At 41.7% G+C, this 17,006-nt stretch overlaps 1 protein-coding gene across 1 annotated transcript in view; it reads left to right on the top strand.

Moving 5' to 3' along the window:
* Positions 1-17,006, top strand: part of LRRIQ3 (leucine rich repeats and IQ motif containing 3) — a 65,894-nt gene that overhangs the window by 47,348 nt on the left and 1,540 nt on the right. Inside the window, exons 5-6 of the mRNA XM_065410197.1 lie at positions 672-816; positions 10,730-11,447. Of these exons, the coding sequence (XP_065266269.1) occupies positions 672-816; positions 10,730-11,447 (863 nt within the window). The remainder of the gene's footprint in view (positions 1-671; positions 817-10,729; positions 11,448-17,006) is intronic.

Here is a 17,006-nt window from a genome sequence, read left to right as displayed (position 1 = left end):
AATGCATCGCCTCAGTTAGTATCAATTGGCATCCTTGTATGACAGTCTCAGCAAAAAAGCCAGAATGCCAGTGGGCAGAGAAACAAAAACCGCCTCTCACCCTAGAGTTGGAAACAGTAGGTCAAGGATTAGACATTTTTGCATGACAACGTGTCGTGAACTGCTACTGCGTATCATGTACCAGTTCTGTGGATAAATAAAGGGTGTGAGCTTCAAATGTGTTTTACAAGCAAGCACTGTATTCACTTAAAAAACTGAGAATATCGTAAACTGTTCTTTAGGGCTCCTTGTTTGTTCACACAGCTAAAGATAAGGTGTCCTTGTCACTGAAAAACTACAAAGGAATGCATCTTGGTATAACAGATGATGAGTGAAGAGTTGTTTAGACTAAAAGCTGGGATTTTTTCCAGGATTACAGAGGTGTGGGGTTGGAATAAGTATTCACCTAGCCAAGCAAATAGGGACTCTGCCTAGTAACAAATAGTCTTGCAAAAAGGGGGTAGCAGCCTACAAAAAAAGGAAGGATTTTTTTTGTCAAATCAGTAAAAAAGTATATAGAATATCTAATTGTTTATAGGAAAAAGTAGTATATGCTGTATTATTGCTACAAATCTTCATTTTCTTGATTATAATGGCATGTTTAATTAAAATAAAATTTGTTTTGTTAACAGGTCTTATATATGAATAATTTTAAAAAGCTTCCTGTTTTATGTCTGAGAAGAAAAAGACAACAACCAGTTTTCTCCATTTCATCCACATTGAGGAAAAAAGAAAAAAAGAAAAAACTAGAGGAACAAAGAATTCCACCGAGGAAGGGTTAGTAATCTAATCCTTTTTGTAATACTTTATAAAATAAAAAATCTAACTAACTGTAAATGAGAAAAAGCTACTTGGAAAGATTTTAGCAACGATATTACAGTAACTCCTCACTTAACGTTATAGTTATGTTCCTGAAAAATGCAACTTTAAGTGAAACGATGTTAAATGAATCCAATTTTCCCATAAGATTTAATGTAAATGCAGGGGGTTAGGTTCCAAGGAAATTTTTGGGGGGCAGACAAAAGGCATTATATACTGTACAATACTGTACTGTACTGTGGCGGGGAGGTGCCCCTGGCTTACCCCTGGGGCTCAGGGCTGGGGGTGCAGGGTCTGGGAGGGAGTTAGGGTGTGGGAGGGCGCTCAGGGTGGGGGTGCGGGGTCTGGGAGGGAGTTAGGGTGCAGAGGGCACTCAGGGTGGGGTGCGGGGTCTGGGAGGGAGTTAGGGTGCGGGAGGGCGCTCTGGGTGGGGTGCGGGGTCTGGGAGGGAGTTAGGGTGCGGGAGGGCGCTCTGGGTGGGGATGCAGGAGGAGGCTCAGGGCTGGGGCAGGCAGGAGGTGCAGAACACTTAGCTGGGGCAGCTTCCGTTTGGTGCAGGGGGTGTGCAGGTGGCTCTGTGCAGTGCTGCACTGCCCCCATGGTCGCGATTCTGGGAGCTGCCCCCCCCCCCAGCAGACAGGGCCACCTGGAATGCAGGGGCTTTAGGGGCTGCAGGGCCCTTGGCTAAGGGGGCCCCGGGGCCCTGGCCTGCAGCTCTAAAGCCCCTTTCGGAATGTGGTCCTGCGAGCACGGGCTGGAGGACTCAGGAGGAGCAGGAGCAGCCGCGCACCCAGTGACCGGAGAGAAGCGGCGCTTTCCCCTTCAAAGCCGTCCGGAGAGAACTGGCGCTCGCAGGGCCGCATTCCAAAAGGGGCTTTAGAGCTGCAGGCCAGGGCCCCGGGACCTCCTTAGCCCAGGGCCCTGCAGCCCCTAAAGCCCCTGCGTTCCAGGTGGCCCTGCCTGCCGGGGAGGGGCGGGGGCAGTTTTATCGCTCCCTCTCTCCCTCCCAGAAAGTCCTAAGCACCGCCAAACAGCTGTTTGGTGGCGGGGGAAGCGCTGGGAGGGAGGGAGGAAGGGAGGGGGAGGAGGGGGAGAAGAGGAACTTGTGCAATGCTCCCTTGTAAAGTCAGCCAAACGACGTTATAAGGGAGCATTGCACAACTTTAAACGAGTATGTTCCCTAATGGAGCAGCGACGTAACTTCGAAACAACGTTAAGCAGGAGGACGTTAAGTGAGGAGTTACTGTAGTTATTTATTATAGGTGGGGCTGGTAATGTCACTTCTAATTAAAGTTGGTCGATACTTCACATTATCAAACCCTATTTTCAGTTGCTTATAACTTTGCCAAACTTTAATTATTTAGGCTAACTTTTTCCATCCGTGTGTCTGACTCAAGCTGTTTTTTTGTTTTAAATTTCAATCAAACCAGTTCAGCCATTTGCAAGAACGAGTCTAGGGAGCAATACATTATCTTGCCTATGTTAAAAAATCCTGGTGACCCTTTCTTTGAACAACACTAGTGCCCCCATTCTTTGGAACAGGCACTCGAAATTTGCCTGGGGGGGGGGGGCTGGGAGGGGTTGGCCTTTGTGTCAGGAATGTGCATTTTGTTACCCCAACAAAAATCCACCAACATTTGGCCAATTTATAAGCCTTTGGAAAATTTTAAGAAATTGTACTTTACACATGCTCTGTGGAGACTTGCTAGAGTTTAATAGCTAAAATCTCTGAAAATTCCATCCTGACTGAGCATGCTTGAGTCTTTTACAGCTCCTAGCACTGACCAGACTGTGCATGCATCAACCCTACAGAGCAACGGAGCATTCTCCATCCCCTCACAGCTCCTGTGAATGACTGAGCACATTCTCTCCAGCCCAGGGCTATAGGAGCAAAACAGGCCTGTCCCAATAATGACTGCTCTGAGCTGAGGATGGGCCAAGCAGTGGAACTGGGAGCATGGAGCCTGCCTCTCCTGTGTTCTCAATGACTCCTCCCAGACAGCGTGGAGGAGGAGGCCATTTGATTCAAATACAAAGGGGACAAGAGCCAGACTTAGGGTGTTGTAGGGGAGGGCTGGGGGAATAGAGTGGAACAAGGAGCCTGGGTGGTGTGGACTAGGCCTGGAGACTTGTGGGGGTGGTAGAGACTGGGTCTGGGAACTAGGGGGACTGGCTGGGCAAGAAGACTGAGCCTGGGAACCAGTGGTGCACTGAGGGACAGATCTGGAAAGAGGCCAGAGTGTGGGGGAAGAACTGGAACTGGCTAGGCAAAGAGATTGGGACAAGGAGCAAGGAGAGGCCCGGACAATGAGACTGGATGAGAAACCCAGAGAGGGAGACTGGTCTGGGAACCTGACTTTCCCTGTAATTGCTGCTCTGAGTCAGACTGGGAGTGAGAGCAAGTAGTTTATTTCTCCTGTGCTCTCAATGACCCTCTCACTGGCACTCTGGCAGCATAGAAGAAAAAGTTGTCTGGTGAGACTGGAACTGGAGGTGAGAGGAAAGAAACTGGGAGCTGGGAGGAGAGGCTGAAATTAGACTTGACGAGGCTGGGATAGGTTGGGCAAGGAGACTGGGACTGGAATTCAGTTTTGCTAGGGGGCACATGGAAATTGTACAATGAATTGGGGGGAGACTGTCTGGACAAGGAGCCTGGGACCAGGAACCAGTGTGTGAGGGAATGAGAATGAGGCAGGAGGAAGGGGAGACAGATCTGATAAGGAGTTAGGATGCAGGAGCAGACTGGGGAATGGCTAGGCAAAGAAACTGGGAGAAGAAGCCAGGGAAAAGAGAGGTCAGGGCAACAAACTGAGGATGAGGTGGGTGCGGAGTCTGAGACGGGATGAGGAGCCTGGAGAGGGGAGTTTAGGCGTGAAAGCCAGTGTGGGAAAAGAGACAGACTGGATGCAGAGCCAGGAGGTAGGAACTGAGACTGGGTGTAGGGAAAGGGAGAAACTGGGAGTGTGTATGTGGAGGTGGGTTGGTGGGAATTGGAACTTGGATAGTAAGCCAACATGGGGAAACTAGACTAGGTGGTCAAGGATACTGGGATTGGGATGAGAATCCTGAGGGGTGGAGATTGGTTAGGCAAGGAAAGTGAAACTGGAAAAGGGAGCCCGGGGCAGGGACAGAGACAGGTTGGAGGGGAAAAGGGCAGGAGGGATCAACCTTAGGGGAAACGGGCAGAAGAATCTGTGCCCACTAGAGCACACTCCCATCTAGAGCTTTAAATAGAACCGAAAATTCCGGAGTTTCACTATTGCTCTGCTGTCAGCAAACATCTGTGAAACCCACTGGCAAAGTGTGTCTCTCATCACCTACCAGTGCCGGTCCATGAGAGCGGTCTGGTGCGGCTTTACGTTTGTGTGTCCTTGTCTGTGAGGAGCTTGCTTTTGATGATGAGCTTGGAGAGGTTGGGGGGTTATTTGAAAGCTAGAAGGGGTTCAGGGAAAGATTTCTTTCAGGATGGGGTCCACATTTAGCATGGGTTGTAGTTTGATGATACCCTGAATGGGTTCCAGTGTGGGGTGGTAGGTAACAACTAGAGATATGCATTCTCAGAGGGGTGTTTATCTCTGTATGAAGCAGGTTCTCTCGGGGTATTTGAGTTGCCCATTCCATGATGTGACCTACTTCTCTGGTGGAGTGTCCTTGTTTGGTGAAGGTGGTTTTGAGTGTGTTAAGGTGTATACAGGGCCAGTGCAAGGAAGTTTCGCGCCCTAGGCGAAACTTCCACCTTGCGCCCCCCCCTCCGCCCTGAGGGGCCCCCCTCACGGCAGCTCCCCCCCCCGGGGTGCTGTGTGGCAGCTCCCCACCCCAGCTCACCTCTGCTCCGCCTCCTCCCCGAGCATGCCGCCTCCGCTCTAATTCTCCTCCCCTCCCAGGCTTGTGGCGCCAAACAGCTGATTGGCGCTGCAAGCCTGGGAGGCAGGAGAAGTGGAGCGGCGACCGCGCGCTCGGGGAGGGGGCATAGGAACGCTGTTAAAAAAATTGGGGGCACCGCTTTTTGGCGCCCCCAAATCTTGGCGCCCTAGGCAACTGCCTAGTTCGCCTTAATGGTAGCACCGGCCCTGGGTGTATATCCTGGACTTTCTGTTTGGAGCATATTCTGTGGAATTTGAGGGCCTGGCGGGAGATAACAGATTTCTTGGGGGTTTTGGAGAGGTTGCTGGATCTACGAAGGTAGGTGTGGTGATCGTGGGTTTCTTGTATACACTTGTCCATAGGGTTCCATTGTTGAAGCTGATCGTGGTGTCCAGGAAAGTGGGTGAACACTTTCCACAAAGTGATCACGCTATATCTGACCTATCAGTCCTCATCCAGAAGGGAAACCTGCACAACACTTTCAAAACACAAGCTTGGGAGCTTAAATTCATAACTTTGCTAGACACTAAAAATCATGGTCTTGGTAAAGACACTGGATTTATGGTTTATTGCAACAATCTGCAACCCACTAACTCCCCTTTTTGTCCTGTGTCTGCAGAGGTGCTAATGGGCTACTTCACCTTGAACGATCCCTTAAAATATGTGCTAACTATTTATGCTAAACTATCTGTTTGATCATGTATTTAGCTGTGACACACTTAGGCTATGTCTAGACTACGCAGCTTTTAGCAACACGACTGTGTCGTTACCGCTGTGCCGCTAAAAGGCACGCAGTGTAGCTGCTGTTTGTCGTCTCTCCTGATGACAAAAACTTCTACCCCCAAAGAGCGGCGTTAGCTGTGTCGGCAGGAGAGCACTCCTACTGACAAAGCGCTCTTCCCACCGGTGCTTGTCGTCAGCAAAACTTTTGTCTTTTGGGAGGGTGTTTTTTTAACACCTCTGAAAGACAAACATTTTGTCATTCAGTTGCCAGTAGACATAGCAATTGTGCCTTTCCCAGACCTTAACAAGAGCTCTGTGTAGCTTGAAAGCTTGTCTCTCTCACCAACATAAGTTGGTCCAATAAAAAATATTACCTCAACCACCTTGTCTCTCTTAATATCATAATCTTTAATTTTTATTTGAATGGTGAAATTATGGAGAATATGGTGCCCTATAACATCAACAATTTTTATCTTCCTCAAACATGGGTTTTCAGGGGACTTTTTACTCAGTCTAATGTCAAGTTTGTAAATTATTTAAAGGACCTTGTCAGTACTTTCACCGGTTGCATTTTGAGGTGCTTCTTATTTTAATATAATTCATGATATTTAATTGTATGTAATTGCTCCCCAGTACAACCTACTGTTGCTATTAGTTATTCTGTTAATTCAAGTGGCTAATTTAAGTTACGATTGGTTGTATGCAGTGTAGGCTGAGCGCTTTCATAAGAGACTTGTGCAACCATAGCGGTGTGATCATGCCAGGAAATCAAAATAATGTCTATAATAACATCTTGTTACTGAACAAAGTCTTTAAAGCATTGTAGACATTTAAAAAATCTAGTATACATAAGGAAACGTTGACTCAGTAAGTGATGTGCTAAAGAAACACAGGAGGCCACTCTGTCTGCCTTATATGTATGTTGGGAGTCCCTCTTAACAATGAATAGAATGATTTCAAGAAAAGCATTTTTGAATTCCCACATACCTCAAAGAGTAAGAGAACATCCTAGTAGACATACTGAACTATTCCTGTTGACATAGTCAAAGGATTATTGTATTGGGGATGGCAGGGGGGAAAATATCTGAAATATGAGACATGAGCTTGATCTACATTATTTGCCACAAATCTTAGGTAAAACTCATGTATTCTATTACTGACATGTAGTTATATACCCTTTTCAAAAGGAAACTTAATGTAAACCTTTCTCCAGTTTTCACCCACAAAAAAACCTTTTCAGCTTGAAAAGAGAGAATGTTTATGCACACTTCTTATATGATTATGATCAGAAAAATGATTCTGTAAAATGACATTTTGGTGTTTGATATTTATTCTCCTTAAGTCACTCTGTAACAAAATTGCTCAATTTTCAAATCAAAACAAGATTTTTTAAACTGACAGCACTTCAAGTATCTTGAAATCAAGCCATTTTCTTTTTACCCTCATACATTGTCAACAATAAATATTCTATAGTCAGCATATGGCTTGTTTTGCATGATGATGCGTGAGGCAGAACAAAATATAGCATGCTCCTATGCAACTACTCATATTGGCTCTGCAGTTCTTACAGTACTTAAACTTACTTTATCAGTAAATGAAGCAATCTGACTGGCACACATGTAAGAAGTGGATTTGATCAGAAAACAGGTAAAACAAAAAATCCTTTTGTGACCATGGCTATATTGCAAATGCAATTATTGCATAAAAATAACAGTAAGTCCTTAAATGAAAGCCACAAAGGCCAAAAAATTCACTTCATGCTTCTTACTATGTTCCTTGGCACTGTAAAGCTCTGAGAGAAGTGCATGAGCTGAACATAGAATCATAGAACTGGAAGGGACCTTGAGAGGTCATCTTGTCCAGTCCCCTGCATTCCAGGCAGGACTAAGTATTATCTAGACCATCCCTGACAGGGGTTTGTCCAACCTGCTCTTAACAATCTCCAATGATGGAGATTCCACAACCTCCCTAGTCAATTTATTCCAGTGCTTAACCACTCTGACAGGTAGGAAATTTTTCCTAATGTCCAACCTAAACCACCCTTGCTGCAATTTAAGCCCATTGCTTCTTATCCTATCCTCAGAGGTTAAGAAGAACAATTTTTCTCCCTCCTCCTTGTAACAACCTTTTATGTACTTGAAAACTGTTATCATGTCCCCTCTCAGTCTTCTCTTCTCCAGACTAAACCCATTTTTTTCAATCTTCCCTCATAGATGATGTTTTCTAGACCTTTAATCATTTTTATTGCTCTTCTCTGGACTTTCTCCAATTTGTCCACATCTTTCCTGAAATGTGGCACCCAGCACTGGACACAATACTCCAGTTGAGGCCTAATCAGCGCAGAGTAGAGCAGAAGAATTACTTCTCGTGTCTTGCTTGCAATAGTCCTGCTAATACACCCCAGAATGATGTTTGGTATTTTTGCAACATCGTTACACTGTTGACTCATACTTAGCTTGTGATCCACTATGACCCCCAGATCCCTTTCCACAGTACTCCTTCCTAGGCAGTCATTTCCCATTTTGTATGTGTGCAACTGATTGTTCCTTCTTAAGTGGAGTACTTTGCATTTGTCCTTATTGAATTTCATCCTATTTACTTCAGACCATTTCTCCAGTTTGTCTGGCTCATTTTGAATTATAATCCTATCCTCCAAAGCACTTGCAATCCCTCCCAGCTTGGTATCGTCCGCAAACTTTATAAGTGTACTCGTCTATGCCATTATCTAAATCATTGATGAAGATATTGAACAGAACCGGACCCAGAACCGATCCCAGTGGGACCCCACTCATTATGCCCTTCCAGCATGACTGTGAACCACTGATAACTACTCTCTGGGAATGATTTTCCAACCAGTTATTCACCCACCTTATAGTAGCTCCATCTAGGTTGTATTTCCTTTGTTTGTTTATGAGAAGGTCATGCAAGACAGTATCAAAAGCCTTACTAACGTCAAGATATACCACATCTACCGCTTCCCCCCATCCACAAGGCTTGTTACCCTGTCAAAGAAAGCTATCAGGTTGGTTTGACACGATTTGTTCTTGACAAATCCATGTTGACTGTTATGTATCACCTTATTATCTTCTAGGTGTTTGCAAATTTATTGCTTAATTATTTGCTCCATTATCTTTCTGGATACAGAAGTTAAGCTGTCTGGTCTGTAATTCCCCGGGTTGTCCTTATTTCCCTTTTTATAGATGGGCACTATATTTGACCTTTTCCAGTCTTCTGGAATCTCTCCTGTCTTCCATGACTTTTCAGAGATAATTACTAATGGCTCAGATATCTCCTCAGTCAGCTCCTTGAGTATTCTAGGATGCATTTCATCAGGCCCTGGTGATTTGAAGACATCTAATTTCCATACCAAGATGTGGCCCTCAGGCCAAAAAGTTTGCCCACCTCTGCTCTACATTGGATTGATCCCAGGGGCATGTGAAATTAGATCTGACCACCTCTGAAGTCCTGGAGATTCCCTTGAAGAATTTTCTGCCTTACTGAGTTGGTTTTCATCATATACATGTTTATTTTTGTGTTTCATGTTTGTGTCACAGCTTGTTTGCTGTTTATTTAGTTACTCTGACTTTTTATAGTCAGTTGGTAGTGTTTCAGATAGAGCATGTTCCAAGAGAGTAGCTAGATTAAGTGACCTGGCCCCTGTGTACATAGACTAGGGGGAGAGGCACACAAATTTAAACTGATTACTATGTGCAGCATAGAGTCTTGCCATTTGCAACAGATGAGGGAAGGGAGCACACCTGTACTAAAGCCAGTGTAGTGGGTTGTTGTGTCACTGCTAGGACTTGCATAGCCTGTTCCAAAATGGAACCTTTTGGAACCTGATGGATGCTTGCTCAGGTGAACCATTGCATGGGGAGGGTGGGTGTCCAGCCGAATAAGCCACAGATCAAGAGAGTGTCATGATTTTTGCTGAAACCTGTGATGGCATGGGTCATCAAGGCAGATGGGTCAGGCTGCAGTTCAACAAGGATCACCCTGTCTAATTTAATTCAGTTGATTTGATTGAATTAGTTATTAAATAAAAGCTTATGCAAATTTGATACCATGTCACATATCTACCCTCATTTACCATTTGCCACAGATATATCTCATCCCATCACTTCTTTCTACCCAGGCCATTCCCTTGGACACTTATTTGTTTTTGAACCTGCTCTTGAACAATAGTTCCCACTACCTCCAAGTTACATCAGTGGAAAGTCCAAAAAAGTAGCAGCAAAAAACTTTAAAATCCACACGAGGCAAGATAATCATTTATTTTATTTTATTTTATTTTATTTTTATTTGAATTTTCTTTTTTCTTACTATACAACAAAAAGAATATCCATGGCTTTGGAACATGCTTGAAATGAAAGGCATTTATGGTACTCAGACAAGCTTTAGTTTCATTTTGTGCTTTATTCTCTGCAAAAACTATTAATTGCCTTGTATACACCTCTCCTGTAAACATTTTCATATAAATAAAACCAATGACAATATTTCAACATGTATTATACTCAGAGTATAAAAGGGAGAAAGAATTTGTTGTGGACATGAATATAGAAGATGGAGTACCCAATTGAATATGACTGATATTTAATTTTAAGAGACACAGTGAAATAGAGGTTGAGCAAGGGATATATTTTTAAAAATGGGAATAAAAATTGATATTATTTCTAATAATATTATTTAACTGTTACATTATTTTATGCTGTGATTTTTTTAATATCAGTAGGTTAAAAAATTCTGCCTTTAAAAAGATAGCTGGTATAGGAACTTGTGAAACTTTCAAAAATATCATAATTTTCTTTTGATGAGTAATAGAGCAGGGTACTGATCTAAAACTTATTAAAGTAAATTGAAAGATTCTGATTGAATTCATTGAGGGGTTGGATTAGGCTCCAACAAGAATAGTAGCTGATTTTTAAGTTGGCACTTACTAATATTATTATTAAATATTTTAAAACTTTTGTACAGCCATTTTGACACAATAAAAAGCAGTCTATTAGACTTAACTCTGAGCCTTTGCTTATCATTATTAGGTGTGTTGAACAAGCACATTTTGGCAGATGATAATACTGTACTGATATGACAAGATCATTTAAATTCTTATTTCAAAGTAATATAATATTTAATTCAAACTCACAAGAGGATAGATTGACTTAAATAGGACATTTATCATCAGTAGATATTAAAATCTAATAAAGAGTCTGAAATAATAAGAAATAGTAAATTTTTATAATCAAATACGCATCACAGATTAAATATTGCATTCTTTGTATTGTAGGTTTCTTGGACGTGGAGAAACCTAATATGGAGGAGCAGGTAGAAACTAAATTTAGGCTTTCAGTTTGTAAAGCTGCTTTTCATTCCGTGAAGGATAAGCTGATGATATTTCAAAAGAAAGAGGAAGAAATTTGGCATGCTGTACACCCATTTCATTCTCTTGTTCATCCTGCTCCACAGCTTAAAGCTGTGAATCACCCAGTAAGTATAGAGAAGAGGATTTTTGCTAGAATGTATGGATCTGTAAGACTTGAACCATTTTATGTTATTGATAAAGCCTACAGGGAGAGTAAGAGATGTGAGATCCAAACTAAAAAGATATGTGGGGTTATGCAGATGCAAATTGCCAAAGGCGAAGCTGACTACTGTATTAAGGGTTTTCTTGAGGAGAAAAAGAATGGTGTTCAGAAAAGATGCAAAGAAGAAGACATTAGAATTCAAGAAGCTTTACAACAACATAAATCGAGAAGATCAGGATTTATTGAAAAAGTAAGGCAAAGGCATGCTCAGTTTTTAGAAACCAAGAATCAAAAAGCATCAGAGTATTCATTAATTCAAGACTTCAGCATTCAGCATGCTTCTTTGACACAGAGTTTGTTTAGACTTGACAGATTGAGGAAAAGTGAGGAAACCATAAAGGAAAGAACGAGCATTGTTAAGGAAAACAAAGAAGATATGGAAAAATGGAAGGAGCTGATAAAAAATTTTCAGGAGCAGAGGTATGTTTCTCTTAATACTCAGTAGTATAATATGAATGCTGGATTGGATGTGGATCATTTTTCTAGATTGAAATACATCCATATGTTAGAATGTTTTGGATGCTTTTTTGTAGAATAAACAAAAATACAAATAAATCATATCCTTGCTCAGTTCCAAAAACAGATCAAATATCAGAATTACAATATTGTAAACAAAGTGTTCCTCTAGAACAGGGGTCGGCAACGTTCGGCACGCGGCTCGCCAGGGTAAGCATCCTGGCGGGCCGGGCCAGTTTTATTTACCTGCTGACACGGCAGGTTCGGCCGATCGCGGCCCCCACTGGCCGCGGTTCGCCGTCCCGGGCCAATGGGGGCAGCGAGAAGCCGCGGCCAGCACATCGCTCGCCCGTGCCGCTTACCCTGGCGAGCCGCGTGCCGAACGTTGCCGACCCCTGCTCTAGAAGTATAACCACAAAATCAAGGGGAACTTTAAGTACATCCTTAATACCTCTCTTAGCCAATCCTGTCCCTTGCACCGAATCTGAGTACAAGTGCTAGGTACATGTGCTGGGTACTTGGGAAGGTGGGGAGACCTCAGGCCTGAAGTGGCTTGTATAGTGATTTGTTTGCCTCCCAGAGGGAAAATCCAACAGATCCACAAAGTAGTGGAATTCAGAATCACCTTCCTCAGCTCACCCAACTCTGCATCAGCGTGGAAGTTCCCTGTGTGCACCACCTTCCATAGCTAAGGAGGACAGGGCAGGATTTGTCCATTTACATAAAGTGAGGAAAGTGAGCATAACCACATTTCAATACTAATGTGATTTTTTTTTAAGGGAAAATTCCACAAAGAAAACATTGGGGGGTTTTTTTGCCCACAAAAATAAAGCAGACAGTACATTATTCTTACTATGCAGCATCACCTGTGCTGGATTGTACTGTCAAAAGTCCATAGAAAGCAAACAAAAAGCATCAAAGTATTCATTAGTTCAAGACTTCAGCATTGTGGTTAAGATTTCTCATTCTTTCCTTTGAGACTTTGCATAGTAGAAAATATATGCTTGCTTAATTATGCCCTGTTCAGATAAGACACAACAGCAACCTTTTTGTCTTACGATGCAGTGTCTTTGTGTGCAGCACAATGCCATATTATTTTTACTAAGCAGAGTCAGATTGAAATCAGTGGTGCAAATAAATCTTTAACAGTTTTATTGCCCAAGACAATTTTGGGGCAAAAATTGAATCCAGGATGTCAATGCATTCATTAGAATTCAGTTTGATACAATTTGGAATAGTTGAGCCTTGAACCATGAAAGTTAGGATTTTGTAAATGTATGGGAAAAGTAAATTCTATTGTGCAATGTAACTATTCTGCCCACATACTAACTACATTTTTCAGGCAATTACATTATCTATATTAAAGTATTTTTTTCCAAATCCCTAAAGACACCCATTCACATTAAAGCATAGCTCTGCTCTGAAAAATGACTTGTGAGGGTCCATGTTTGTTAGCTTCCAATGACATCCATATGAAATATGCTTAATTTACAGTAAAAATGTTTTTCTTTAAATACAAACACAACCTCCAATCTGAGAGGTGAGTGAGCCAATTTCCATATTTACCACAAACAAAAGTTCTGCAAGCTGTATTAAGCCCCCAGTTGCACCTGTGTAACCTTATTGTCTCAAATTATGCCATTAGTGACAGCTGAGCAATTCCATTGTCTTCAATGGGTTTGCACTTGTGTAACTGATTGGAAATTTAGTAAATGATTCTGTTGATGATGCACAAGATGGAATAGAATCTAGCTCTCTCCCTCTTAGTTATTGGCTTTGCCATGCTAAGGGGAATAAAAAGCAATAATGGAATGAAAAGACCATATCTGTTCTATAGAACGATCTGAACTGCTTGGTAAAATGGGCTCACTTGAACAACATGCATTTTAATATAACCACTGTGTACACCTAAGAACAAAGAGGTATAGGTCACACTTACACGATGGGGGACTGGATTCTGGAAAGCAGTGACTCAGAAAATGACTTCAGGGTCGTGATGGATACCCAACTGATCATGAGCTCCAAGGATGATTCAAGGTTTGGAAAACCTGCCTTACGGTGAGAGGCTAAAGAAGCTCAGTCTATTTATTTTATCCAAGAGAAGATTGAGGTAACTTGATCATGGTTTGTAAGTACCTATATGTGGGGAAGATTTCTGATCAAGCTCTTTAATCTAGCAGACAAAGATATAACTAGATCTAGTGTCTGGAAGCTGATGCTAGACAAATTCAGACTAGAAATAAGATACAGCTTTTTAACAGTTAGATTAATTTGCCATTGAAACAACTTACTTAGGGATGTAGTGGATTCTCCATCACATGAAGTCTTTAAATCAAGACTGGATATCTGTGCTCTAGATCAGACAGAAATTATGGGCTTGATACAGAAATTACTGGATGAAAATTTGTTGTGTGGTGCAGGAGATCAGATTAGATGATCATAATAGTCCCTTCTGGCTGTCAAATCTGTGAATCAGTAAATGCTTATTTTTATCTCTAAAGTTAGCAGATGTGATTCTGATTACACATAAGAAGTAGATCTGGTGGTGTCATTTTATTACTCAGCCAAAGAGGTAGTTCATGGCCCAAATTTGGTCCCTCTGATACCCTTGCAAAACCCAGTCACTGAGCACATACAGTACCATCTCAGGCAGTAGTCTGCACTTCATTCAGGACTGACCTTTTGGTACCGACATTTGTGCACAAGGTGCTGATGACCCTGGCACCCATGACGCCAGTGCTGACCGCTATGGTACAGATTCTCCCACCACTGATTTCTCAGCGCCAATGTTGTTTTTGGTACTCAGTGATGTTGCACTGACTGTGCAACCTGAATCACCACAATTGTCCTCAGCTGTGGGACTGCCCTGCACTTAAGTATCAACTACCAGTAATGTTATGGTATTAGTGAACTCTTCAGCTCTAGTGGTGGAAGGCTGGGGAAACTTAAGCTCACCCTAGAATTCTGAATAGGGTAAACCTACCATTACAAGAGGAGTACTCATTTTCTTCATACCCTTCTGAGTATAGTAAGGAGATATCCTCCACCTGCTCATCTTGTTCCCATTCATCTGATCCCTACTGATCTGACAGGGAATCTAAGAGCCATCACTATAACCACAGACCTATGAGATCTTGGAGAGATCACATACCTTGATATCTACCTCTCTGGCCCCAGCCTCTTACCCCTAACTAGCGTTACATCTCCTTATTTTATGAAACTTTGTAGAGTTGCTCAAGAGGAGACGCTGCCACAGGCTCTCACTATACCACAGGAAGAACAGGAAAGTGATGAAGAACACCTGCTGAGGAAAAGTGCTTGATCCCAACAAATATCTCCTCTTCCTCACTGGATGAGGATCTGAGTTGCCAAGGAAGAAGGGCAATACAGAAGGCCCTCTACCTTTTCCTCCTCTACTGCACACTGTGTCCATCTCATAATAGCAAATTTTATGGCATCAAAGCCATAAATAGCCTTTAAACATTATATAGGCTTTCCCACCCACCCCCACCCCTCTTAGACAACCACTGTTTTATTGTTGAGAGGCCTGGAATGGAATTACCTCAAACCACACCGTTTTAGAGATTGTTAGTGTGAGGTATTCCATTCAGTCCCCATCCCTTCCTAGCCCAACTCCTTCCTTGTCCCTCTCTAAGGATCCCTCTCATAAGATGTTGTTAAGACAAGTAGTGGACTCTCTTCTGAATCTTGGAGTAGTGGAAGATGTGCCCCTGGAGTTCAGAGGGATGGGGCTTTACTTTCCTTATTTTCTAACTTGGAAGAAGAAAGATCTGGAATCCAATCCTGGATTTGAGATATCACAACAAGTCAAAGTAGAAAAAAAATCAATGGTTTTTTTTTTTTATTTAAATTGGATTTTTTATTGAAATACATAGTTTTTTAAAATAAAATAAATTTATTTAAAATTAACTGAAATTATGACAACCTATGTTAAGGACTAAACTTATTATAATCTATTACAATTATTTAAATTAATTTTAAAATAATATCAAGCAGTCCATGTTTGTTGTCAAGTGTTAAAGAAAGTCAAACCTCCAAACTAGTGGAGGTCAATAACTAAGCACCTGAAACCAGAGTTTGTTAAAGTGCGAAACCACCTTTTGACAGCAGAGGTCTCTACTACAGGTTCAGAGAGAATATTTTCTTCAATTCAGTTTATTTAGTTAGCTCAGTTCAATGACTAGTACATTCAGAGTTAAGAAACCAATTGGGAATTGAAAAAGCAGGAACGCTTGTTTTTCTTTTCCAACCTCTGAATAAAAACCTAAAATGTGAGAGGATGAGATCTACTCAAGGACATCGTAACTGGAAACAATGAGTTCAGTTCACTAACTACAGATAATCCTTTGTTTAATACATTTTTTAGTTTTGTTTTGATAACCTTTTTGTTAAACTTTTTTTCTTATGTATCCAGCAGAGTTAAATAAAGCTACCTAAATAATAAAAAATCCATTTTAAAATTCTGTTTTGGTTCACTTTTAACTGAGTTCTAATGTCCATAAAAATAGAGCTTGACACAAATCACAAGAAAAATGAATGATCATTAGCAAATGACAAATGCATCACTGACCATTTTCTAACATAACAGAAATGTAAAAATTAAGAAAGTGAATAAATGTAAATTGTCATCTAATTACGTAAATAAATAGTATAGGTAGATATGCTTTAACAAAAAGAAGCACCAAATTTAGCATAAATGCTATTTTGAGTTGCAAATCAACATGTTTTAAAGGTTACCAACCAGTGAGAATCAACCTTTCTTTAGGAAATAACTAAAAAGTACAAATGCAAAACAAGATTAAAATTGATTATTTATATCAAGGTTTCCTGCTTGGTGATTTAAGCCATGATTAAAATTGGTTATTTAAATCACTGATTTAAATCAATCCACCCTGCAACAGGTTCATCTATTGTTTCAAATGCAGGATGATAAGGTTGGCCTCTATAATCCAATTATTAAATTCCCAAATCCCTAGGCCTGCTTCCTGTCTCACTATTTTACAAGACACTTACTTGACATATCAGTTCAACTGACACACAGAAAATACCTGAGATTCCAAGTGGGAGCATCTACCAGTATAGAGTTCTGCTCTTTGTCTTTCATCAGCACCATAGGTATTCACCAAGTGATTGGCAGTTGTGGTGACTCACAGAAGGAGACAAGGGATCCAGGAATATCTGTACATTAACAATTAACTCATTTGAGGAAAATCACCACAACAGGTGAACTATTCAGTTCACCTAATTCCACATCTTTCCACTACTCTGAGTCTCAGGATCACACTGTTGCCAACGCAGAGAACAGTTCATGGGGCAGTGCTAAATTCCATACCAGCAAGGGCTTATCTACCACAGGAAAGATTCAAGACCATGGTAGGTTTCATCAGCAGCTTACATGCTTATCCAGAAACATCTGTGAGAGTATGCCTCAGGCTTTTGGATGTGGGCCTCATAAAGTAACTGTGGTTCTTCAAGAAGTGTTGTCCACATGGATTCCACGAG

The sequence above is a fragment of the Emys orbicularis genome, chromosome 8 (genome assembly GCF_028017835.1).
Source record: "Emys orbicularis isolate rEmyOrb1 chromosome 8, rEmyOrb1.hap1, whole genome shotgun sequence".
Classification (NCBI taxonomy): domain Eukaryota; kingdom Metazoa; phylum Chordata; order Testudines; family Emydidae; genus Emys; species Emys orbicularis.
This window is presented reverse-complemented; position numbering and strand designations above follow the sequence as displayed.